Below are 26,687 nucleotides of genomic sequence, written 5' to 3'. Positions count from 1 at the left end.
ACACTGTAAACTGTAGCGGCCACTCTGACTCACTCGGCCGCCCGGAGGCTGACAGAGCTGGGCTGTGTTTGCAGCTCAACACGCCTCACATGTTCACAACCGTAACTTTTGAATGAAACGGCCGAGGGGTTACTACCGGAAATAAGCGCTCGGACTTTCAAATAATGTCAAACGGCATGGAGTCCAAACGACAAAGTGGTGAGTAAAGCGTACCAGACTGTCTTTGAATGTCATGTTACTCTTCACAAAAGAGCTACAGTAACTTGTGTTTTAACTCCTTGGAGAAGCCTCCATAACCATGAAGGCACAAATGCACATTTGAGCTCATTTCTGAGGAGATAAACGGTCACGAACGCGCGAGACAATTCAAAACAGGATAAACAGGCGACACTAAAATGTTATTTACTCTACCGTTTAATTAAGCTCGTCATAAACATAGGATACACGTTAACACTTCAAAAACAAAAGGGGTACAACTTTTTATTTAAGTTCTCATTTAACCCTTTGAAACCTGGATGGACATCCGTTTTTCTTGTTTTACATTCAGATGCCTTTAAGTAGGCGAGCTAAACCTTTTAAAAAGGTTAAACTCTCTTAAAAAACACGGGAAAGGGCAATGTCGAGCGAGCAAGAAATTGGTAATAGGTGACAAGAAAATCAATGCTGTAAAAAGGAGAGAGAAATGTCAGAAAATTATCAAAAAAAAGAGAGGGAAATATCCAGACACTATATTTATGATTAAAATTATAAGAGCAATTCAAAATGTGTTGCCAAACAAAGTTTATTTTTAATGTATCACTTTTTGTCAGGGCATTTCCTTAGTCTGTCTTTTCTTTTTTTGTGCTAATTTTCGGATTTTTTTTGAGTGACTTTTTTTTTTCTTTTTGTCAAGTTGGTCATTGCCCAACTCCAATGTTATTAAAGAAATCAAGCCAATTGCAAAGGGTTAAACAAGTCTTAGGGGATCACCACCAGTTTATCCAAACAGCCTCGCGCCCTGCTCCTGGTAGACTGCTGCTGGAGTAACGGGAGAGTGATGTCATACCTCCTACACGCCGGTTGGAGCGCTGTGAGTGTGTGTGTGTGTGTGAGTGTGTGAGTGTGTGTGAGGTAAATCCTCACTCAGGTAGTGTGTGATGCAATCTGATACCAACAGAGAAGTGCCTCGTTGGAAGCAGCAGCGCCGCTGGAAGTGAAGCTGCAGCAGCTGAATGGCTGCTCTGTCTCTGTCTGCTCCTCCAGGCGACAGTGCTGCAAACAGCAGGCTGCATTATGTGACACCAGGTGATGAAGCAGCGGCCTGAACTGAAAATCTGGCAAACGAGGATCACAAGCGATTATCCAAAGGGATACAATGACCATTTGTGAAGCATTTATTCATGCTCTGTTAAAACACCTCTCTAGTTTATGGGCAGTGGTGGATGAAGTATCAGAAAGCCCTACTTGAGAAAAAAATACAGATTTCTTTTGAGAAAATTACTTTTGTAGAAATTAAAATCATCTGTTAAAATATTCCTTGAGTGAAAGTCCAAAGTCCCACATCTATCCCATATTTACTGTACTTAATATCGAAAGTAGTGTTATGATATTACATGTACTTATGTATTGAATGTAAACACTGGGAATACAAAAGCATGTGTTCAAAGTTTATTCTTTGTAACGTAAACCACCTTAAAAGTGGAGTGTACATTAGGCTACATCTTTACAACTTCAAAGATTTAAAGAACAAAATACAGTTTTTCTGTCCCTCCTTTTCATTCATTGTCTGTCCCCTCCTCTTTTCTGTCCCTATTTTGTAGTAAGTAAGATGCTTTGGGGAAATTTAGTGCCATAAAAATACACAATTTATTTAGAAAATGTAGTAAAAATGAAAGATGAGAGAAATATAAAAACTCAAGTAAAGTACAGATACACAAAACAATCTTTGTACTCTTACAAAGTACTTTTACTTTGTCGTATTGCACCACTGCCTGTGGGTAATTGAGGCTCATTATATGAATATAGACTAAAAATGACGTCATTTTTCTCAAAAAAGACGAATAAAAAAATTAAGGTAAAAGAAAGTTTATCCCAATTTTAGAAAGAAAAAAAAGAAATTCAGCTACTGACACTGTTGAAAGCCCTAGATCCAGACTTATTTTAATTAACAGCGTAAGGTCTGCTCTTCTATAGCTATGTAATCATAATTATCATGTGATGATAGGGATGATGATAATAATATAAATCATGGCATTTTTCTCAGTGGTGCTCTGCTGGTGCTGTGTTACAGCATCTTCTCAGCACTAGACATGGAATGTAACTAAGTACATTTACTCAAGTATTGCACTTTCAGAGGGAAATATTGTACTTTTTACGTGATTTAGTTTTTAATTTCCTTCCAGATTTAAATTATCAATGCAAAATATAAATCAGCTTATAAATCACGATATATGTTGTAGATAAAACTGTCAGGCACTAAATAGTCTATGTAGCTCCAAATTCACCAGCTGTAACATTTAAGTGACGATAACATTAATGCATGCAATAATTATAATCCAGTAATGCGCCAGTGGACATTATGCAGTTAGCACTTCTGCTACTTAAAGTATATTTTGATGTTAAGTAAGTAACTTTTTGAATGCAGGACGTTGACTCATAACAGACTATTTTTATACTTGTGCTTTACAGCTTTTAATTAATTAAAATATCTGAGTACTTCTTCCACCACAGCTCACTACCGATGTTACATCAGCCACAGCAGACTTTTTTACTTCTCTCAGGAGAAGCACAGGTTTTGTAAATAACAGTTAACGGATGCTGTTTTATTAAAGTGTCCCAGTAAGTCATGGCAGTGTGACACTGAGCCAGCAATCACAACACCTGGACCCTGACAGCCTGATCATTGATCAGCCATCGTTAAAAGTGTTATTTACACCTGCGACCTGTCAAAATGTCTTTCATAAAAAAGGCCTCTAAAACACAAGCAGCTTATACAATGTAACTAAAGTGGTTTGTCGCCAAACACCTGTGCAACTGTACAGTCTAGAAAAAAAACTTTTTAAAAAATTATGTTAGGTTACTTTGAGGCTGACAGCTGCACACAAATGTAAATGTAAATGTAAATGTAAATAAAAGCTAAGTTGAAACATTAAAACCACACATGATAACAAAATAAAACCGTGACAAATACCTCTATTTTATGATAATAGTGATAATACGAAGTGTGTCTTACGGGATAAAAAAATGGTAATAATAATGGTGTTAAGAGCTGCAACAAATGGGCGACATTTGTACAGATTGAAGTTGTAGAATAACTTCTGTTACGTCAGAGCTACAGGGGGTAACGTCCTCAGTTTAACGAGTGTCACAAGCCTTGACCCCAACCATGGTTCCCTTACATTTCCTTTTCCCTTTTCCTCCTCCTCACCCAGCGATCCTCCACCCAACCCCCTCTTATCTCTCTCGTTCAGAGGCACACAATCCAGAACTCTCTCTTGATTTAATTTTAAGTCATATTTCAAAGGAACAGGGAAATTACTTTGCCTCTTTAAGCCCAGAGTGAGCCGTACTGCTGGGACAGAGATTCCCAAAGCAGCAGGTCTGTGCTTGTCACACATGTTGGTGAGGCGTAGGTGGAAACTAAGCTGATGTGGTGATAACAGTCTGTCTGTTGCAAAACAGGGAAAACACTAGATCATATTTTGCTCAGTTGTCATCATCACCATTATATCACACCTGTCACAAAAAACTTGGGCGGACTGATATTGGTTTTTCAGGGCCGATACCGATTATTACTTAAGCACTGATATGAGACCGATAACAGATCTTTGGATAATAATGATGAATATATTTCTGTTGAAATGTAGAAATTGGTGTAACAAATGCCAACACATAACTTCATTTAAGTGCCTTTTAATAAATCTTTAATCAAAACTGAAACTTTTAACATGTTTACTCCCAAATGTCGAACTATTCTTTTGAAGACTTGAAAAGCTGCTTTGAGCTGTAGAGTTGGGTTGTTTTGCAGTGGTTTTAACACAAGCAACAGTTTCACATGACATGGAGCCACTAGATTTAACGCTGAAGTCAAAAGCATCACTGCAGTCTTAAAGGAAAACTTTATTTTGGGAAATATTCATATTCGCTGCAGAGTTGGGTGACATGATTGATACTACTCTCTTGTCTGTAAGCTAAACATAAAGTTACCACCACAAGCCATTTAGCTTAGCTTCGCTTAGCACACCAACTTAAATCAGGGGAAATAAAAGAACTGGTGTTGGAGGTGGGGCCCAGTTCATTCCTATGAAAGCTGCTCGGATGCCAAAAAAGTTTGACCTCCTTGGTATAAAGTGTCCCAGATCTTATGCTTGCTTCTTATCTAGCACTAGACACTTTCCCGGCCAAGCAGCTAACTTATGCCCTCTGATAACCTGAATGGGGATAAAATAACTTAATCACGCAGGTCGTCTAGACATTTGCAATGTTATCGGACTGAATGGATCAAATCCAGATAGTGTAAATGTATGAACTGGTTTTCAGTCAACTCTTAACCAGTTAAGTCAGTGGGAAAATATATATTTTGGGGGCCTAATTGCATCACATGACAGACCTGGAACTTGTAGTTACCCAGTTTGGCCACAATGTAAAAGTGGTTTCAAAGTCTGTGTAAATGAGATAAATGAGATACAATGTGTTAATCAGTGAGCTTAAGAGGTGCTGGGAGGTGGATTTTGTAACCTTTTGGACAGAGCAAGGTGAGCTGTTTTCCAGTCTTTGTGCTAAGCTAATCTAACCATCTTTTGGTGACCAGCTTTGTATTTGGTGTCGAGACATTAGGGTATTGGTACTTCATAAAGTTCAGTCAAGATAGTTATTGGCAGAAATAACCCAGTGCCACATAGTACCCAAACAGTCAAATGATACCTGCATTTGATCCTTTTAGTACCCAGATCCTCAAAAAAAACGACTATTTGTATCAGTTTTTGCTCGCAGCAAATCACTGCAAGCATTCTTCATTTTAATCTGATGTGTGATTGGCCCAAAACAGCAGCTACAATTCATACAGCCTTTGCTGTGGCGTAGGTGAGCGAAGTATACTCGACTGAGATCGCATGTCAGTGTGCTGAGATGTAATTAAAACACTTGAAAGTATCTCTGCACTACATACCTGCATACCTGTTGGCATTTTACTCAACTGTGTTTTTCCATTCACATGGAGTGTCAGCATCGCAGTTCCCCCCGTGCTCATCAATATTCCCGGATCACAGGGACATGTAAACTTTAGAGGGAAAGTTTGGCCTGAAATAGTTTGTTCTAACATATAAATGACACCGAGCCCTCAAAGACATGAACATTGTATTGATTCCTTCATCAGACTCTCAGCAAGAGAGCTCAGTTTCCAAATATCAAAGTTTTCCTTCAGCTGGCAGAGAGGCGATTCTTTTTCACATCAGCATGTGTCAAAAGGTTTTTTTTAAGGTGTGCGGCTTCCCCATGGTCGACGTCTGAACTGCTCCTTACCTGGTGAAACCGCAGCCCAACAGTCTGTGTTTTAAATCAGACTCATGCTGTGCCACAGTGTCTGCGCCAGTGTCATCTGTTTCCTGTGGCTCCTCACCATTTACTGTCTGAGGAAAGTGATAAGACACTGAAAGAATGTGAAAAAGAGACTATTTTCCCCCAGCTGTTTCTTTTTAAAGATCTTGGTCTTTTGGAGGGGACTTTTTAAAGCGTCGGACTGAATGCTAACCCCGAGCGAGCAGTGACACCATCCTCTGTTGTCACGAAAATATGAATTACTGGACGCTGAATCTCTGAAGTAGACTTTTGTCTGAGAGGGAGCTGGCTGGGGTTGCCAAGACTTGAACTCTGACCTCTGTCTGAAGAGGATGGGTGTCTGGAGATGGGATGGAGGGGAAAGGAGTTAAAAGGGAAGGATCAGAGAGGGAGGAGGGAGAGAAAGAAAGGAGTGGAAGAGTGAATGTAGGCTCTGGAGGGACCTCAGCCTGTGGGAGTGTGGGGGAGGCAGGAAGAGGGCGCCTGCTGGAGTGCGAAACAGCAGCTTTAACTTGAAAAAGGCATTAAAACTCATGCTTGTGTCACACAAGTACAACTTAAATGTTCCTGTTACAGATAATCATGTGTCTCAGGCAACATGAATCATGGAAACAACAATTCAGTTCACTGCACTCATAATTTCTTCCCACTCTGAAAGGAAAGAAAACAAAAAGGAGGGATAGTTTGGATGGGAGAGGCAAGTCAGGGAGGAGGTTAGCCTTGAAGTGGTGTGATTGATGGGTTAGACGTGTAATAGATGGGAGTTAAAGCCTTAGGAGGAGAAAAGTATCTTTCCTCTTTCACCCCGCCGCCCATAAGCATTATGCGGTGGGATAAACAGCAGCAGCAGTGAGTCGTAGTAGTTGTTTTGTTCTGCGTTGCAACCAAACACGATAAATCAGTTCAAATGAGAGTCGCATGGCCCAGGTCTCATGACTGCCTGTCTGCACAAACACGCACAAAAATGTGGGTAAAAGACACAAACATATTCTCCAGACTGCTCTTGTGACAGTATTTCCCCTGTATATGATGATATTTCTGCTTAAGATACAAATTAATTGTGTGTGTGTGTGTGTGTGTGTTCGTTCTCCCTGTTAGTTAAGGGAAAGTGCATAAGTGAATTCAAGGAGGAAATCTGTGCCGTGTGTGTGTGTGTGTTTGAGCATGTGTGTGTGGAATGGGGGGTTACAAAGATCCCTCTGTGGGTGAGACCGACCACAAGCCTCCAGAACAGCTGATTCTCAGCCTCTGAACCCTCCGGTCCCCCCGAGAGGGAGATAGATGTCCACAGACGTGAAGGAGGGAGAGAGAGACAGCAAACGAGTGGACGGCCTTGACTGTGTATAGTTAGACGTAAAGAAAGAGAAAATAGACCAGCGGCCCTGTCCGAGACTCCATCAGCGCACTGCTGCTTTGTTTACACTCAGATTGATTACATTGAATTTTGGTTTTTTTTCAGCCTGTGTTGCAACATTTCCTAGACAAGCAAAGCACAACAGATCAATGGAGAAACTTCTTTAAATGCTTATTCGATAGATGGGGAATAAACTGAGGATAGTGACAGAAAAAGTGCAAACAGAGATGGAGGGAGAGTGTAAGGTAACAAAGGACCAAATGACAAACGGCAGGATGGAGGGAAGTGGAAAAAGAGAGAGAGAAGGGGAAAGTGGGAGGACGAGACAGGAGGTGAGACTCGCAGCGGGATGGAGGAGAGAGTCGAGATCAGGAAGGAGTGGAGAGACGCTTCTGTCGACAGCTAAGACAGGAAACCACAGCTGCTGGCCGAGAAATACTACGCACACATACACACACACGCATACACACAGCTGCTGGAGATCTATCCTTTAACCCTGAGTGCCCACGGATCGAAGCGATGCAGCTGTGTTGCACCACGCCCCTCTTTGACTATGTGTGTTGGTTCCTGTTTTGTTTTTTTGTCTGAGTTTCTGACGTTGTATTGTTTGCTCTGGTCTTGCGGAGCATTGTGGTCGTCTAATTTTGGCCCGTGTGGAGACAATAGAGTATTGTCAGACAGGGGGAGGCCGAGGGAAGAAGCTATGGGAGAGAGAGGGCTTTTCACTCACTCTCTGTGTCCTCACTGAGTCTGAGAGAAAGAGAGGCTGTTTTGAACTTATTCTGACTTCACTTTTGTACCAGATATTTTTTTTAAAAATGCATATTTTTCTCAAAATTTTATCCTTAAGCATCTGTATTTATTTGCTGCTAGAAAGTTTGTTTTATTTTAAGGTTGTTGTTTTTTTAATACTCATTTTAACATCTTATTAGTCACCTCTAAGGATATAGTCAGTTTTTCTAGCTACTGTATGACACATTAGAAAAGTCGTTTTTGATAAAAATGAAATGAAACACTTGGTGTAGTGCTTTTAGAGTTTATTCAGACTTCAAGAAGGACAAGAGGCCAAAGGGGCTTCATTTCCATTTCATTCCTTGAGAAGATTTATAAAGGAGGTAGATTCCTTTCTGTCTACTACATAGATGCTTAAAAGGATAGTTCAGATTTTTTTTAAATGGGGTTGTGTTGGGTACTTATCAATGGTCAGGGTATTACATACAGTAGATGTCAGTCAGCACGCCCCCAGCTCGGAGAAGCAGGCTGGAATCTGACATGGATACTAAGCAATGTACTACTGTGGAGGGTTCAACAACAAAATATATTTTAGCCACCTGAAAAAAACTTTATCAGTTTCAGTGTATGCTGTATTGGAAGTATTTTTGCTGTTTTTTAAAAAATTTTTTTTGTCAGACAGCCCATTTTGACGGGGAAGGCTTTAAAGGCTTCAGTTTCCCATCTATGTTCTCGTCAGTCACCAGACTCCATTGAGGAAAAACGTAAATATAGCTTGCTGGACACGGGAGCTGCTGATCTACTGCTGCTTAAATTAGATATTTAGTTTTTGTTTTTGTATGACTTTGGTGATTCCAAACGAACCCTTTAAAACGCCAAAGTCTCAAAATAACGCAAACAGGATAACTTTCCGCGGCAGCATTAGACCAGCAGCTCCTGTGTTCAGCAACGTTAAATCACTGTTTTTCTCTGTGGAGTCTGGCTTTGAAGAAAGAAATGTAACGGCTTCATTTTCCTGATGGAAATCACATTAAGCTAAAGAAAGTGAAAATATTCTCAATATATCGTACACTTAAACTAATATTGTTGTTTTTAGAAGGGACTGTTTTCGGTGGCCAAAGTAAATTTTTGTCGCTGACCCCTCATAGCAGTACATTATTTAGTTTCTATGTCAGACTTCAGTCTGCTTCTCAAAATTGAGGGCGTGCCGACTGACACCTACTATTTGTTCTATACTGTCTATGGATAAGTACCTCAAACATCTCCACTCCAAAAAATCTGAACTATCCCTTTAAACACTTCTCAGTGTTATGTCCCATGTTGAGATTCCAGCATCTGTGTTCAAGTGTCCTTGAACTTCCTGTCAACCTTATTTGTGTTTTGGGTGAAATTACATTGTATATTTTACTATTTTAATGCCAAGAATACCAAAGATTTAATGTTTCCCCAAAATATTTTTCTTGGCGGTGTGGAAAAGCCACTTAAAGAGCATGTGGGCCATGCTGGGACAGTAAAACTTTCCACTGAAACCCAAATGAAATAATTTTAGGGTTAGCAGCTGTTACACTCTGAATGATCCACTCCATCAGCTTAATGGCAGCAATAATACTTCATCATATCAATAGTGGAGTTCAGTATTTAATTAAAGGCGAGTCGGTTATTCTTTTAAAGAACTGGAGCTGTCTGTCTAACTCAAACTAATGTCCCTCATGTCAAACGTCTGCCTCTCAGACATCTCCTATGAATAAATGGTCACTGAATGAACTAACTCAATGCGACAGGCAGTTTGGTAACCATATCCTTTTCTATCTGTAGTGGAACAACAGATTTTCTTCTTTTCTTTGGCTCCATTTCCTTTAGGGAAGGAAGTTTCCTGCCCCCTCCTCCTCACCTCCTTTTCTCTCTCTGACTCTCCCCCCTCCTCGTCCTCTCTGTCGGCTCTGAGCAGGCAGGATGTGTGAGAGTGTGGCAGAGCTTTTGGAACAATGTCAAGGTCAACAAAATGCACACATGGACACACACAGGATGTCAGCGTTGAACGTGAAAACAATCATTTTTCAAAGAAAGCTTGAAATGTAGAAAAATAAAAGTAGGATTTGATCTGTGGTAGTTGGGATGCACGTGATTATTTGACTTGTTGGTCAAACGTTGCTAGTTGCGCTTAAACTTATTATTAAAATTATTTTTGTGTAATTGGGATCATCTAATGAAAATGCCATTGTAATTATAAGACATGTTTCGCAAAGATTTATTTTCCTAAAGATAAATATTTTGTTATTTGTGTATGTTTCCATAGTGAGTTGTTGTCATGTTTTGTATAATAATGTGCAACGTCCATAATTCATGGTGTGAAGTGCCACACATTTTAGCAGCATTTAAAATACGATTTAGAAGTTGAAAAATGTGAACAGCTATTTCAAATTACTGTAATTATAAACATTATGTTTTTGAACAATGTCTAACCCTTTGAAACCCAAGCAAATTGGCTTGATTTCCCTCCAAAACATGGATAAAAGGCAATGAACAACTCTAAAAGAAATTGCTCAAAAAATTGTAAAAAGAATAAGAACATTACCAAAAAAAAAACATTGAGTGTTAAAAAAAACAAGTAGATAGATGATTAAAAGTCCTTTGATAATTTTATTAGAAAATGTACCCAATTTTTAAATAAATACTTATATATATCAATATTGAGCACAATTAAATTTATGAGGTTAATCCTTTGAACACTGAGCAAATAGGCTTGACTTATTTAGAAAACATTAGGGGGAAAAAATGATAAATTCTCTGCAAATTGCAAGATTTTTAATTAATTAATAATTATTTATAATTTCCCAAATCTAACATTTCTTGCAATTTGCAGAGAATTTATCATTTTTTCCCCCTAATGTTTTCTAAATAAGTCAAGCCTATTTGCTCAGTGTTCAAAGGATTAACCTCATAAATTTAATTGTGCTCAATATTGACTGTTTTCTGAGTGTTTTTGTACTGTTAGATGAGTCAACTAGTTTAAACTATTTAAATGGCAGGGAAATTTGTTGTTAGGAACATCCATTGTGGTGGCGTAGTATAGGGATAAAGGGACGGACTCTCTAATGCACAACACGGCTGACTCTGAGGAGGACTAAATGAATAGGGCGATGTGTTCAGATGTTAAATACCTCCTCTCTGTCAGCTGTTGCAACAGGCGGTGAGCTGAGTTCCAAACTGACTTCATGCCTCTCGTGAACCTCCAGTTTTGCTGGCACTTGCCTGTATGGCCTTGCATGCATGTGTTAAATTGATATTTGATGCAGTTGATGTAATAGCATAATAATTTTAGCCACGTTGAGTCTGTAGAGGGGGCTTTTATGATGGTGTTCAATGCCAAAGAATATTTCATGGCCGTTCTGCAAACATTGTAATAATATGTTCTTTTGTGTTTTTCAGTGGTGATGGAGCGGCTTGTGAATGAGCTCGGCTCTCTGCTGAAGATGCTTGACCACGAGATGGTCAGTCCTGCCACTTCTGACAAGATAGCCTCCATTCGTAACATCCTGGACTCAATGCAGCTGTCAGGTACAGAATTACATCTAAGATGGAGGAGGCAGTATAACTTCTACATATCCTACCTTATTGTAATTATTAAGGCCCAGACACACCAAACTGACACCAAAGAACGAATGGCAATGAGGGCTGACTTTTGTGTCTTCTTACGTCGTCTGTGTCTCGGGCAAAAAGTTGCATTTGAATACACGTCAAAGATTACAACCAACAGCACGTACGTTCTGCGCCTGCATGAGAGGAAATTACTCTTGATACCAGCAGGTGGCAGAAGTCTGTATTCATCATTCAAAAAGGGAAACTAGAAGGCCCACTGAACTGAATCAAGTTGCTGGTTAGTCAGTGAGCACATTAGCAAGAACAAACTATATTTACTGCACGCTAGTAAGCAATAATACAAATAATGATGAAAAGTTTCTGCTAAAGAGGTCACTGGATAAGAAATAATCGTACCGAATATGAAGTTTGTTGAAGTCTAATGCCCTTTTGTCTTAAGTTGTTTGTTTGGTTTCCTCATTTCAGCTTTTTTTCTCATCCTCTGAGATGAGCTACCAATCAGAGTGGTTTCTATCACAGATGGGCTCCGATGTCAATTCAACATGCTGAATCTCCCAAAAAAACAGCCTACATGTACAGATTAGTGCCAATGGTGTGGGACACACTGCCAAAACTAGGGCAACAGATGCTCACCAATGGCCTAACGTCAGTGGAGTGTCCAAAATTTTTCTTTTTTACTGTGGTGGCCCAAGTAGGGCACTGACTTATGTAGGGGTGCCATAAAGTATGAGCGCTGTGCTGGGCACACGCATTGGCATAGCTTAATTAACCATTTTTGTCCCATTACCTATACCTCCTTTAATTACTAACATTGTAGTTTCATACATTGATGTTTATAGTTTAAAGATAAATAGACCTACCAATCAGTTGTATCAATATATTTGTATGTAAAATTAGTCAGGCTTAACGCTACTCTGGCACATCACTGCCTCTCAGGTTTACGACTGAATTGCACCGATAAACATTTCAAACTGACTGGACAGATAGCCAATCGTAATGGGGTGGCACCGGGCTGGCCAATCAGATTTCAGGTGTGGCCCGTGCCACTCCTTAGACACACCCCTGCCCGACACTGACACAGCCAACCATGGGCTCTGTGTGTCAGGGCCCATAGGTGCACTACTGTAAATAAAAAAAAACAAATAAACTTTAAACTTCATTAATTTACTGCAAACAGTTATATTTATTTTTGATGAACTCCTGCTGATGTGATTGTTACAGCTGGCAGGACACAGCTTTTATTAATTCTTGAGGAGCACAAAGAACAACATGCACATATTCGTTTAGATCATCAAACACACTGGTCCCAAACCATTAAATCATTTTGCCAAAAGCATTTCTATTATTTCACTGAGGCTGAATTAGATCTTCTCACCTCAGTAAGTTGTAGTTAATTTCAAGCTACTGTAGGTTTAACACATCAGAGGTACATTATGTCATCTAACGACAAACAAACATCTAACAGGGAAAAGTAGATTAGACTGTTAAATGAGGCGCAACTACAAATGAGATGTTATTTATCTGATGAAATGTGACCGTCCATGCTTGCGGGCTTTCAGCTGCATCCTGCCTCACATTAATTTAGTGTGACTCTTGCAGCCATCTAACAGAGTTGAGCAATTTGTTCAAGGTCACTACAGCAGTGTTCATTCAGACAGGGACCTTCCTGTCATGAGCCAGCACAACACAGCGTTAGATACGGTGCAGTAATTGTGTTGCGTTTAGAGACAAATGCAAATGAAAATCAGGTCTTACTGAGGTCTTTACAGTAGATCTTTGTTTATCTTGGAGATGTTGGAGAGGATAAAAGGATTGCGGTAAGAGGATAATGAAATGTAAAGTTTAGAGAGGATAATGAGAAGAGGTCAAAGAAAGGAGAAAAACAAAACATCCTGATAGTGACACATCCTCACAGTTGTTTGAATGGACCCAGGCTGCCCTGCCCACACTCAAGCTCCAGATTTTTACACGGCACATCCATCAGCATATTTCACTTCAACTCAGCTTTTTACAGCCAAATGCTTTGGAGATTTATTTCTCACACTGGTTTTAAAACACTTCCAGAAAGTCTTGGAGGTTTGGCAAACTCACACACATTTTATGACTTCAGTTATCTTTGTTTCACTGGTACAAAGATTTACAAGCTCCAGTCCGAGCTTCTTTACTGTCTGACTCAGGTCTCCATACAATTTATTTGTCTAAAAATACAAATTGTTCAGTACTGACACTCACTGAGCACTCACTTGCCTATTTGCTGTGTCCCTGTATACTCTGGTAATCTGGACTCTCCTGACCCTAGCATGCATCACAGTCCTAATCCTAACTTTTATCCTATTTTTAACCCCTAATCTATCTTTCCCACAGTCAATGGATCAGACGTCTACATGAACAGCTGTCTCTATGGTAACGGCACCAGCTTTGTAGAGTCTCTGTTTGAGGATTTTGGTGAGTAGATCTTAAAACTAGCGGTGGAAATCAGCAAAGGGCCCCACATGAGAATGCAATCACGATATCTACAGGATACTCCCATATTATGCGAATTTTCAGGTTTATACTTTTATTTTGGGTTTCTAATAGAACATGTTTACATGCTTTAATGTTCAGAAAACACTTTATTTACCTCACAGTTTCTGCCTGAATATACCTGTAATTACCCTCTGTCTGAAACGCTCTGTTTTAGAGCCTGTTTTTTTAAGCTCCCCTCCCAAAAATGTCCAGTCTGCTCTGACTGTTGGTGGGAGTTTGTGGGTCTTCCACATCTGCACTCTCTTAATTTCAGCTGGTGCATGACTCTAGTAGCGCTTTAAACAGGAGTATCTGGGGATTGAGCTTTTTGATACTTTCACAATTTTTATACAACACATAGACCTGCTAAAAGTTAATAAATAAAATTTTTAATTCCAGCTCAGTCTTATGAGATCCCAAGATGAAATCATCATTAGTGTATATTTCCAGTCATCATATTGCATCATATCCAAAATGTCTAATATCATAAAATGTATTTTACCTATATATACATGATATTTATGATGACATTATTCTTCCTTCAGACTGTGATTTGCACATGCTCAGTGCATCTCCAGTGGAGCAGAAAGAGCACAAAGAAGAAGAGGAGAAGACTCATCCTAATAAATCTGTAAGTTGTCCACAGTATCTACCTGTCAATCTGCCTGCTGCTGTCATTCTCGTAACAAAACTTTTGTTTAATTTTCACCTCAGACACCAACTGACACGCCCCCTCCTCTGCCGACGACCCCACTTCCCGATGACTACTATGAAGAGGCTGTTCCTCTTGATCCTGGATCCACCCCTCAGTACTTTACCACCAACATGAACAGTTCAGTACACAAACTTAAAAACACAGATTTACACACTCATTACTGATTGTAAACAACTGAATTATTAGAGGTTTATCTCGTCTCGACTCCTGCGATTTTCTCCTGCAGCTTCCAGGAACTCTGTGGAGGACGCCTACTATGAAGATGCAGACAACAACTACCCCATCACCAGGATTAATGGACCTCCCAAAAACTCCTGTGAGTGTGCCAGCAATTCAAATTTACAAACACAAATACTGGTCTTATCAAGTCAATTTAAAGCCCATTATTACAATTTGCCTCAGAGGGCTTTATAGCACACAACATCCCCCTGTCCTTTGGCCCTCACAGTCGATAAAGGGGAAAAAAACCACTCTAACGGGAGAAAAAAAATGGTAAAAAACACAAAGGCTCCAGAGAAGAAGCAGATTATGTGATTTGCAGTAATGAGACATGGATGTTTGCAAATGAAGAGAGAGAGAAGGAGAGAAAGTGTCATAAACTATGTGGAATGAAGTACATGGAATACATGAATGAACCAGACATTGTCTGTCTGCAAAGCAATAATTTATGCTGTTTTTGGTGCTCAGACAACGACTCCGATGCTCTGAGCAGCTCCTACGAGTCTTATGAAGAAGAAGAGGAAGAGGCCAAAGGGCGAGAGCAACCTCAGAGATGGACGGCTGAGGAGAGTCCCGATGGACCAGTTAGAGACTGCCGCATCTGTGCCTTCCTGCTGAGAAAGAAACGCTTCGGCCAATGGGCTAAACAGCTTGTCGTAGTCCGAGACAATAAACTTCAGGTACATAGAGCTGATTATGTATTTGTTTTGACATTCATATTAAAGGATCGAATTTTCATCTGGTGTTATTTAGGGTTAAATGTTGAAGGGAAAAAGTATACACATCCAATAAAGTCAGTACTAAAGAGTAGACATCATGACAAAGACTTTGAACATTATTCTTAGTTTCCACAATGTTTTTTATGCATCCATGTCGGCGATAGCCTTCGTGTTTTCGGGTTGTCTGTCTGTCCCTCCCATTCTCGTGAACACGATATCTCAAGAATGTCATGAGGGAAGTCCTTCACGTTCCTTCACGCACAAACGTCCACGTAGACTCAACAATGAACTGATTAGAGTTTGTTGGTCATAGGTTAAAGGTCAAGGTCATTGTGACCTTGTCTGTCTCATTCTCATGAACACAATATCTCAGGAACACCTTGAGGGAATTTATTTAAATTTGGCGCAAACTTCTCCTGGACTTAATGATTAACTGATTAGATTTGATATTCAGAGGTCTGTGTGAACTCACAAAACATGCTTTTGGCCATAAGTTAACAATTCATATGCTAATTATGACAAAATTTTACCCAAATGTCTTATTGGATAAAATTATGAAATGATGTCATTTTACATCCAAGAGGTCAAAGGTCACCATAGGACCATAGGGCACCATAACTCAGAAAGAGATTAAGAAACATTTTGTCAGATACTGAATTGATGACACCAATCTTGGGTGTCCACACTGAAACTGTGCTGATTGTATAAATCCTCTGTGCTGCCGGTCTGCAACAGGAGACCGAGCTGAAAAAGACGTCTTATATAGATGTCTCAGAAAAAAATAAAAAGGTTTCAACAATTGGAATGCAAAAATTATGATGCGTGGTTAGAAATAAGATAAATGCTGCAAGGTATGCTAGTAGTTATGGTAACACTTTTGCTTAGTTTCAGGTAAAAGAACATGGTTTTCTGCTGGGATGGTAACCTTTAAATGACTTTGCTAGAAAATTTTCAAAGGTTACACTTTAAGTGAGCTAGCATCAAATTACATTAGATGATACAAGTAAACGTTTTTGTGACTTTGGTTTACAGTATCTCACTATCTGTCTTTTACAGTGCTTTAAGAGCATCAAAGAGAGCACTCCCCACACAGAGCTCCCGCTGAATCTGTGCAACGTCATCTACGTCCCAAAGGAAGGCCGGAAAAAGAGACATGAGTTGCGTTTCTCGTTGCCTGGAGGCGAAGCTCTAGTCCTGGCTGTTCAGAGTAAAGAGCAGGCCCAGCGGTGGCTCAAGGTACCTTTATTCACTATAGTAGAGGGCTGGTGCTGAGACAGACAAGAGTGGGGGAGTACATGGGGGAATATGGCTGAGTGAAGGTGTTGGAAGTGTTGGAAGTGAAGGTTTTTTCTTTTCTGGAACCAGGTGGTGCAGGATGTCGGCAGCCAGTGTAGCAACACTGAGGGACTGGAGGGGTCCACTTCTCCCATTATACAGAGGAAGTTGGAGCTTGACAAGGTGTGTGCATGTGTTCCTGCAGGTGTCTTTGAGTGTTTATCTACAGCAACCAATTGGCCCCAATAGGTTGGCTGCCCCGCCCCCTTGCCGACCATTTTCTAATTCGCAATAATAATGGGTTTAATAAGGGATTCACACTGGGAATTGTTTAAGTATGCGTAAGGTGACAGAGTGCATAAAACAACATCAAAATAGAGCTTGTAGATGTCCTGAAATTCTAAAAACATCTTAAAATCCTTGAAGTGTGCTAAAATCCAAGAAATGTTTTGTCCTAAAAATGTATGGGGCTGCTGTGGCTGGCCCCTGACTTCCTGTCATTTTGCAAAAGTGACCCCCAAACAAAGCCAGTTGCGTATCCCTGATCTACAGTATTTTCTTTGTGTTTTTCCAGTTCACAAGCTTTGCCCATTAACCAGTCCCAGATTTCTTGAATTTTCTGTCGGAAAAAGCGCTCTCTGTACCAGTATTACAGTTGTTTCTCTCTGTGTCTCACTGTAATATCTACGTCTTCACTCACTGAGGTGTATTTCACTCTAAATCTGTACTCTAGTTTTTACATTTCAATTTCTGTTGCTGACTTCACCTCTTTCCACCCACACATGACACAACTGTTCCTTTGGCTCCAACTTAAAAGTAGCGTGAGTGAGGTGACATTATTGTGGTTGCTGAGCTGGCCAGTTTTCAAAGAGCTTCATACAAGCTTTTGGCTCACAGCTGCAGAGCCAACAAGCTGAATACATGGTGACATGGCAGTTACACCCGATGTTGGCAGAGTAGGTTTAAAAATACATAAAGTCAAAAAAACACATTTCAACAAACTTCTGTGTCATTGTGTTAACATGATTTTGCTCAGTGAAAGAACGTAAGTATTTGCTAAAACAGGATAGATATGTTTTAATATGTAACATTCGTCTCTGTAATGGGGAAAAACAAGTTATAAAGGTTTCTGCGTTGTCTTCGCCAGGTGCTGCAGTGTGAGCGGCAGGCATCCGACTCAGACAGCGGGCCAACAGCAGAAAGCCACTCCACTGCACAGGGACAAGGACGGGACACCATGGACTCACTGAGTAGGTTTACCCTCTAGTAACTAGTAATTTCTGATTACTTTGAAATCACTGACTCTTTGTAATTGTTGTTTTAGTGATGGACACAGCAGACTCTTACAGATTAAATCATCATAGTCACACAGATTTAACATTAGATTTGTGACTGTGTGTGATTGTTTGCATGTAAAATTTGATGTAAGGTATGGTTTAAAATTCAAAATTGGACAATGATTACTTTAATTTTGACACATATATAATGATTTTTCCATCATGTCTTGGGGAAGCGCTTTAGGACTGTTCACCTCCACCTCCTTCACCCACACTGTTAAATCAAAAGGAGCATCAGCTTTTTTCATCAGCTTTTATTTCTATTTGGTTTTGAATTTTAGCTTTTAATCCAGCTTAGTTTCAGTTTCAGTTTAGTTTTTATTGATCAAAAATGTTGAGTTTTAGTTTTGTCTTTAGTAGTTTCAGTATTAGCTTTAGTTTTTTTTCAATTGTATTAAAGGGTGTTTGTCAGGGGGGTTATTTTTTATTTTTAGTTAACTATAATAACCTTGAAGAGGAGGAAAAGGGTGAAATGAATAAATGAGACCCCAACCTCAAAGATATAAACAAAGTTTTCTAACTGTAACCCAAACACACACCTCCTACTCTGCTAGCTACCCACGAGCTTTCACTCAAAACCAGTCAATGATGGGTGGGGATTCGCCAGCAGCCTAAATCACATTTGATTGAATAAAAACAATTTATAGATACATACCAAAAGTTTCAGTCACCACTTCTGACCCAATTTCAGTGTGTGGCTGTGTATTTTTCTGCAGACACTCTGCCCTCTGCCTGTATTTTCTTATTTCCCTTTTTATTTTGCTGTGTTTAAAACATTCCTGGGCACAGCACAAAGGTGCGGTCTACATTTTTTTAAAAGGTAGTGATCAGGTGCCAGACTGTAAGCAGCATGCATCCAAAAGGAAGCTACAAAATAGTGGAAACAGCGCCAAAAAAGGAAAAAAAAAAACCCCAACAGAAAATGCAAAATTATCTAACAAGAGTGCATTGTTTTTACTTTTACTGGCGACACTGTTTATAAACAGTAACCAACCATTCCTGCATAGTGACCTCTGATATGGTGATAATGGTGGGAATATTCTTAAAAATTAGGGTTATAATATTCAGTTTTTGTTGAAACTGTATTTAGAGAGGTATCTGTTCAGCTTTATTGTCATTTTGGAAGTTGTAGTTTGTAATGCTGTTGAACTGCATCAATGAGGATAAACAAAATACTGAAAACAGTGTTGTTACTAAAACCTTATAAGCTAAAAATGCATTACTGTTTTGCAAAAGTGCTAATATTAGTATAAGTAGCTCCGGGTCCTAACCCTAACCTATACCTAAACCGAGTCTTGACCCTTTAAATGGTCCTCAGAGGAAGTGAACTCAAAATGTCCTCACTTTCCAAAAATGTCCTCACTCTCACAGTCTTAAAGTCAAGTCCCCACAACTAAGCACACACACACACACACACACACACAACACATCCTTCTTAGATTCTGATCAAAAGAACAAACACCGTTGTTGTTTATCCATCGACAAAATCAGGAAGGATAAATCTGGGGATCCGTGATGGTGGGTCAGAATATAGGTCAAACACTCTCATGTTGTTTCACTGTTGTAACAACCTGTTTACTGTCCGAGCGGCTCTGAACCTAAAGAGACATGAGAGAGAAGGAGAGACAGGAAGTGAGGCGTGAACAGATATGACATCCTTCCTGTCCTCTTCCTGCGATTGTCTCTCACTGACATCATAGGAAGTGGGGCGGACAGAGCGCTGCAGCACCTGGTGCACGCAGTACGAATGCACAATTACTCTGTAGGGATACTCTGAATGAATAAAAGACATTTCTGGAATTATATACAGTATATTATTATCGGATTCTAAAAGTAGAATAAGTACTGATGTGGTGGACGTGTCACAAGAATGTCCTTCATTTCCTTGCAGGTTTTTGTTTTCATGTAATTGATAAAGTGTGTTGTTTGGATTACAAAGTATTATTGAAAGTAAGATACTATAGTGATTAGGCAACATTATCTCTTTATCTCTTTTTCAAAATTATGCAAAGTTCCACTCCTAAATACTGTATATCATTAACCTCAGCTCAGTGACCTTATTGTCAGGTCCAGCACAGTTTGACCGGGGTATGTTTGCTTTCAGACAGGGGGAAGCGCGGAGCGTTCTCGGAGCTGACGGGGTCCATGAGCCGAGCAGCGGGGAAGAAAATCAATCGGATCATCACTTTCTCCAAACGGAAACCTCCTTTACCAGGAGAGCCTCCCTCAGCTTCTGGTCACCATGATAACCCACGCTGTGGTGAGGACAAATACTGATCCAGAAACTGTTTGGCTGACAGACTGATTGTTTAGTTTTGTGTTTGTGTATTTAGTGACAGGTTAATAATTAGAGTATTTGCCAAAGTAATATCAGTTTTATATCAGTTTGGTTTGAAATAACTTCTTGATATAATCCAAAGAGGCGAGAAAAGCCACTCTTAAAAAAAAACAACATGGCGTTGTACAATTATTGTACATGTTTCAGAGTTGTTGTGATACAGTCTATAAGTTCATAAATAACACACTGAAAAGCAGACGTCTTTTTTTCATGTGCCGAGTTAACATCATAAAAACAATAATAAAGATATAATAAGCCCACACACCAAACTCACAGTAAACATCATATTAATAGGCTAAAAATAATATATATATATTCGCTTTAAAAAAGGAATATAACCACCAGATACGTCTGTGTCTTCTCATCACTTTCACACTCCTCTCTCTCTCTCCACAGGCTTCCTTAGCGTGTGTCTGAGCGGCTCTTGGAAGGAGCGTTGGTGTGTTGTGCGAGGAGGAAACTTATACCTGCAGAAGGACCCCGGGGACCAGCGACCACCGGTAATTGTGGTGCCGCTCAAAGGTGCAGAGGTGGTGACAGGAGGCCTCGGCCCCAAACATCCCTTCTCCTTCTGTATCCTGCAGGCGGGCAGCGAGCTGGCATCTTTAGAGGTAAAATATACCGTTATCAACATAGAGATGTAATGTAGGCAGACTGGTTTGCTTCTCATGACTCATGTCCTAACATTGATGAATCAGAAAGTTAAGACATGCACGGACATGACACACCTACATTTTTTCTGGAAACCAAGTAGCTGTGAATGTGTGTGTGTCCATCAGGCCAGCAGCTCTGAGGATCTCGGCCGCTGGTTGGGTGTGTTGTTTGCAGAGACCGGCAGCACCACTCTCCCTGAAGAGCTGCACTATGACTACATCGACGTGGACACGCTCACCGACATTCGGCACGCTGCCAGACACTCCTTCCTGTGAGTCTCTTCCTGCTGTATATGTTTGCATGTTTCCACATGTTTTTTGTCTCTTATTTTGAACTTTTATCCTGAAATACATCTGTCTCTGTCTCTCTGTTTTTTCCTCTCAGGTGGGCCACTACTACTGCTACTTCCTCCAGCAGTACCTCGACAGACTCCAGAACATATGATGAGGTCTATGAAAGCGTTGCGGTGAGAAAACATTAAATGAACCAGTATTTAACGGTATCAGGACATTTGGAGACGCTTTAAAGCTTCTTGAGTCTTTGATTAGATTAGATAGACTTTATCTTCCCAGTGGGAAATTTGCCTTGGACTTCAGTGTCTGCAGTACAAAAACAATAAAAACAACAATACATATACAGTAAAAATAAAACAATTAAAAAACAACAAATACATTCATTCATCAATTTCACATACCCATCATGAAATATGCACATCTGTCACACAATACTTTGCTGGACAGCAAGACAGAAATGCAATTATACTTATTCAGCCTAGGTGGTGTTGAGGGCTTTAATGGACAGTAAGACAAAGAGGTTTTTGAACCAGTTGTGTCTGCTTAGGGGGACTCTTTACCGTCTGCCTGAGGTAGTCATCCCCTCTTATTATTTCTCTAATGCATGTTTGAATTTGTCGATAGATGTTCAGGATTAAACTTGATTAAATTATGACTACAAATCTCCTTCTACAAATCTCCTTATGATTTTTGCTGTGAAGTTTTGATTTAAAAAAGGGCCCTGGAAATATTGTAGGTTTAAAAAATGTACTTTTTTCCCCCACAGGACGGAGAGATTGAGAGCAGAGCTGGACAGGTGAGACGTCATGCCTCCTTCTCCAGCAGGGACTCTGAAAAAACTGAACAACAGGCCGCTGTCAAGAGACATGCCTCCAGTGAGTCTCCTTTCATTTCATCATTGATTAGACTGACTACATAAAAATGATATGATGGGAAATGCAGCTGAAAAATGTTAGATATGTTGCATCTGGCTTCTCCTGATCATGATTACGGTGAAAAGTAAAAGTTTTCAAAGTGAATATTCAACTAACTCACTGACATTTTGTCCCACTATAAATCTGCTCTGTATGTTTATATTTTCCATGTAGATGTAAATCAGTATGGACGGTATGGGAAGACGCGTGCAGAGGAGGATGCCAGGAGGTACCTGACTCAGAAAGAGGAGCTGGAGAAGCAAAAGGAAGAGCTGAGACACACACTGATTTCCCTCCGCAGGGAGAAGAGGGAGGTGAAGGAAGAAATGAAGGGTGTCACAGGTCAGAGACAAATCACACACAGCGCTGTTTAGACTTCAGCTTGGTAGCAGTACTAACGTGTGTGTGTGTGTGTGTGTGTGTGTGTGTGTGTGTGTGTGTGTGTGCAGATCATGGTGTGGAACAGCGGTTAGCCAAGTTGGAGACGCTGTGTAAACAGAAGGAGGAGGAGAGGGTGGAGCTGGAGCTCAGACTGACAGAGGTCAAAGAAAATCTGAAGAAATCGCTGGCAAGAGGAGCGCTGGGTCCTCCCACTGACACCAAGATCAGCGTCAAGGTGGGCAGCTGCAGCAGAGACGCTCTTCTGTATTATTCTGCTGGAAAAGTATAAACTGTGAAGAGAAAGTCACTATTTTAGAAATCTATCCTGTTATTTGTCAAGCTCTGGCCACTTCATTTTAGACACATTTACTTTATGTCTTATTGAATTTACCTCAATGCTGTATGTTTGCCCACTTCTTCGGTAGATGTTAGATTCAGAAGGTGCTGTTACTTCACTGTATTTTATTTTAGGGATTAGGGCTGCACAATATATCAATATTATATTGACATTACGATATGAGACTAGATATCATCTTCGGTTTTGGATGTCATAATATCACAAGTGTTGTCTTTTCCTGGTTTAAAAGGCCGAGTTACAGTAAAGTGATGTAATTTTCTGGACTTACATCCACATCATATATTCACATTACTAAAGACTGTTTATCCACAAATCTTATTGTGTAAATAATTTGTGAATGCATGAATAATCAGCCCTAAAATATCACAGCAATATATCGCAATATAGCCTAGACATTGAGGTATTTGGTTAAAAAAATATGATATTTCATTTTCTCCATATTGCCCAGCATAAGGGATATAGTATGTTTATTAACTTATTCTTGGTGAGAGTAAGTTGAGAAGATCAATACCATGTCCGTGTCTGTATGCTAACTATAAAGCTAAAGCTAAAGCTGGCATAATGACAGGAAACAAAAGGCTTCTGGCTGAAGTCTTCTTTTGTCTAGCTAACTTACAAACATGAACACGTCTTGTTCTTCACCTCAGCATGTTGAACAAGTGACAACACAAACGTTCACTGCTGAAAACTGCTGATAGCTGGTCATCTGCAGAAGATAAAGCAGCTGCATATAAACCATCCTGCAAATGTCACTTTGGTCCGTTCGTGCTGCTGTGGTCCTTCCTTGTTAAAATCACTGCTAACAGCACACTGTCCGTCTCTGAGTTGTAAGCTACAGCCAAGTTTTTTTGTTTTTTTATTTCCTTTCAGGCTGCTGTCAATCAAACACAGACGTGCCTCTCCTGTACAGTTCTGAAACTTAAATTTCCTTCTCCTCTCTGTGATCTTCCATAACAACATTGCCACAAATGATAAATGATTAGCTACAATGTATCCTAGTAACACACATGGCAAGGCAATAGTCAGAACCAAGAGCCAGAGTTGCTGGGCAGCTACATGAATGTGCATCGCTAAGACCGGGCATGGTTTGGACTTTGCTGAAGTTTGGTTGGTACAGCCAACATGTTGTCTTTTCTACAGACTGGTCTTAACAAAGACTGACTGACCAGTTAGGGCCAGACTCAGTTAAGACCAGTTTTTGCAACCTGCTCCAAGAAGTCAGTGCTCCTGGGCAAGAAATAGTCCAAGTGAAATACACCTATTTTTGCAAAATCTAAGAATTATTTCTTTAAATGAGTGATATCTGATATTTGTGTTTGTGTGCACAGGCACAGGGCAGCAAAGTTGAGAAGGTATACAATGAGACTGTGCCGGTCAACTCAGCAAGTGAGCTTCGCAAGCGCCCTCCGTCTCTGTACGCCTCCTCCAAGGGGAACGTCATGCAGAAAGCAAAGGTAGGGTCAGTTTGTGAGTCGTCTGTCTGTTGGGCAACACACTGAACCTTTGACACCCTTTAAGAAAAATCACTCAAATGATACTCTTTTATCCAAATGAAATATTTGGAATCAAAACCCTGCTGTAATGTGTGTGTGAGATGAGGACAGCTAGAAATGTTTTCCTCACTCTGTGCTGTGTCATGGTTTCCAGGAGTGGGAGTCAAAGAAGGGGACCTAGACTGAGTATGAACATTTCGACAGATGGATTCATGGAGAGAAAAAATCAAACTGAGCTGTGACAGGAAGTCGTGTAAAAGAAGAAACAGATGAAGATGACTGGCACTGAGAAAAAGAAGAAGAAGAAGATGAGGGAGAGGAGAAAGAGGGAACAGCACAGACTCTGACACTGTCTTCCCTCATCTTACCTTTCAACAAAAAAGGAAACTTTGCAAGTACAGGCAGCACGGTGCCGTCTAGACCACTGTAAATATGACAGACTTTTAATGATGAACCAGTTCAGTATTAATGTGCATCACTATGAACATGATATGTGTGTTTGTGTGGGTTTGCATGTGTGTTTACATTTGCACAGGGCTGCAGAAAGTGAAAATGTGATTAATTCAAAAGAATGCATCACAGAGGGAGTGTGGTTCATCAACACTGTGAGTTACAGGCAAGATGTCCACTGTTTTAATTCCTTTCTTACAGGATACTTGTCAGTGTAAAGTGAAAAACTAAAGTATAGAAATGATTATAATTACTACCTTAAGTTATCTTTATTGATGAGAGAAGTATCCCACATCTTGTGAGGTGTATTTAAACTATTAGGAAAGCATATTGAGTATGACACTGTTCCTGAAACCAGTGAGTAAATGTTTATTAATTCAATGTGAAACTATTGGTTTTTACCATTATATGTGATTTTATTGTCATATTTGCCTTTTGCACTTTATCTTGTTGTATTTTGTGACTACACAAATGTCTTGGTATTAGCAGTAGCACCCCGCTTCAGAATCGTGAGGATGAATGCCTGCGTCTGCTCGCCCTGTTCATCACAGAGAGGTGAACAAACACACACGCTGGAGTAAATGATGACTTTATCAAGAAACATTGTCTACTGGACTCTTTAATTTGGATTGTTTCAGCCTGGTACTTTCTTCCAGGATAACTTTACTGCAGTGATACTCAAACTGTGGGGCAGGGGCTGTGGAAGGGACATAGAACCATTTTCTGGGGGGCGTGGATGAGCAGGGGGAAAAAAAATACAGAGTGAAACAAAGTTGAATGAATGCGATTTATGCCAAAAAATAAAAAAATAAACAAACAGGAGTTTACTCATGCTGTCATGCTTAAATCAGCATGGATCTTTTTTTTACTAGTTGCTTCTCCAGTTATTGTTAATGATTCATTAAAAAAATGTGGGGTATGAGTGGGAAGTTTTTTAACTTCTGAAAGGATGCATGACTGAAAAAGTTTGAGAACCACTGATTTATTGTAAAGAAAAAAAAAAGTGTCCAAACTCTGGAAATTTGGCGCCATCCAGTGGCCAAGTCAAATTAAAACACCTTGTTTGAATGTTTCAGGGTGTCCAAATTTCACACAAGAATTCACAATGAATACAGGATATAAACATAATTTACTACTTTATACTAACTGATAGCAGCACATTACTTACAAAACGTTTAAAGTGTTGGTATGTGTTCCCAGAGCTGCCTTCCTAACATCCACAATAAGTTTAGTTTACGTTTTTCCAGGTGCAGCTACTTTCCGTGCATTGCATTGTGGGAGAAAAATACACTCCAAAAGGAAGTGTTTGTTGCATCCATAGGTCTACAGACTGTTAGAGCGGATATAAATTGCTGGTTGTTGTAGTTATGGGAGTGTGTAAATGCGATTCACTTAGTTATATGGTTTGCATGCAAAGTAAAGTATGTGTGAGTGGTGGCACTGTGCATACAGGAGGAGCTGCATAACAGGCGCGTGCGGCCCACTGCACATTTAAACAGGTGCGTACCTTCCATTGTTTGTAGCCCGCGTGAGAGATGCAGTGAAAACGTTTGTTTTTTTAAATTCAAACGCAGAAAAGTAGAGCTTAAAACGTGGTTTTTCGTTTGACAAAACGTGTTGTGAGTTTTGGGAAGTTAATTCATCTATTTTGTTTCGATTTGGGTTTTTTTTTTTACTTTTTGACTGGTGCCACGCGAGCTGGAGACGCTGTGCAAACATATCGCGCGAGCCTGTTATTTGAATAAACCTACTCTGAAGGATTCATACGGACAATGATGTCTTCGGTTCAAATGGATTATTACTTGCATCTAAAAG

At 40.0% G+C, this 26,687-nt stretch overlaps 1 protein-coding gene across 1 annotated transcript; it reads left to right on the top strand.

Annotated features, from left to right (window-relative positions):
• The first annotated feature begins 38 nt into the window (after positions 1–38).
• On the top strand, positions 39–25,473 carry LOC121952955 (actin filament-associated protein 1-like 1). Its single transcript, XM_042499841.1, has 19 exons — positions 39–198; positions 11,051–11,179; positions 13,586–13,666; positions 14,272–14,357; positions 14,441–14,558; positions 14,668–14,757; positions 15,129–15,340; positions 16,436–16,615; positions 16,745–16,837; positions 17,802–17,904; positions 20,096–20,251; positions 20,726–20,940; positions 21,109–21,254; positions 21,368–21,449; positions 22,043–22,151; positions 22,365–22,532; positions 22,640–22,806; positions 24,258–24,383; positions 24,577–25,473. Exons 1-19 carry the CDS (start codon positions 165–167, stop codon positions 24,601–24,603), a joined length of 2,322 nt encoding a protein of 773 aa, XP_042355775.1. The 5' UTR covers positions 39–164; the 3' UTR covers positions 24,604–25,473.
• Positions 25,474–26,687: the final 1,214 nt, after the last annotated feature.

The sequence above is a fragment of the Plectropomus leopardus genome, chromosome 13, assembly GCF_008729295.1.
Source record: "Plectropomus leopardus isolate mb chromosome 13, YSFRI_Pleo_2.0, whole genome shotgun sequence".
NCBI lineage: Eukaryota > Metazoa > Chordata > Actinopteri > Perciformes > Serranidae > Plectropomus > Plectropomus leopardus.
The sequence above is the reverse complement of the archived record's forward strand: the minus strand, read 5'-3'. Positions and strand labels throughout refer to the sequence as shown.

Bases quoted from the DNA above. Each gene is read 5' to 3' on its own strand.
- LOC121952955 (XM_042499841.1), top strand. From the start codon at position 165: ATGTCAAACGGCATGGAGTCCAAACGACAAAGTG. The intron at 16,616-16,744 runs GTACCTTTATTC...TTCTGGAACCAG, and splicing joins AGGCCCAGCGGTGGCTCAAG to GTGGTGCAGGATGTCGGCAG. The intron at 24,384-24,576 runs GTAGGGTCAGTT...CATGGTTTCCAG, and splicing joins ACGTCATGCAGAAAGCAAAG to GAGTGGGAGTCAAAGAAGGG.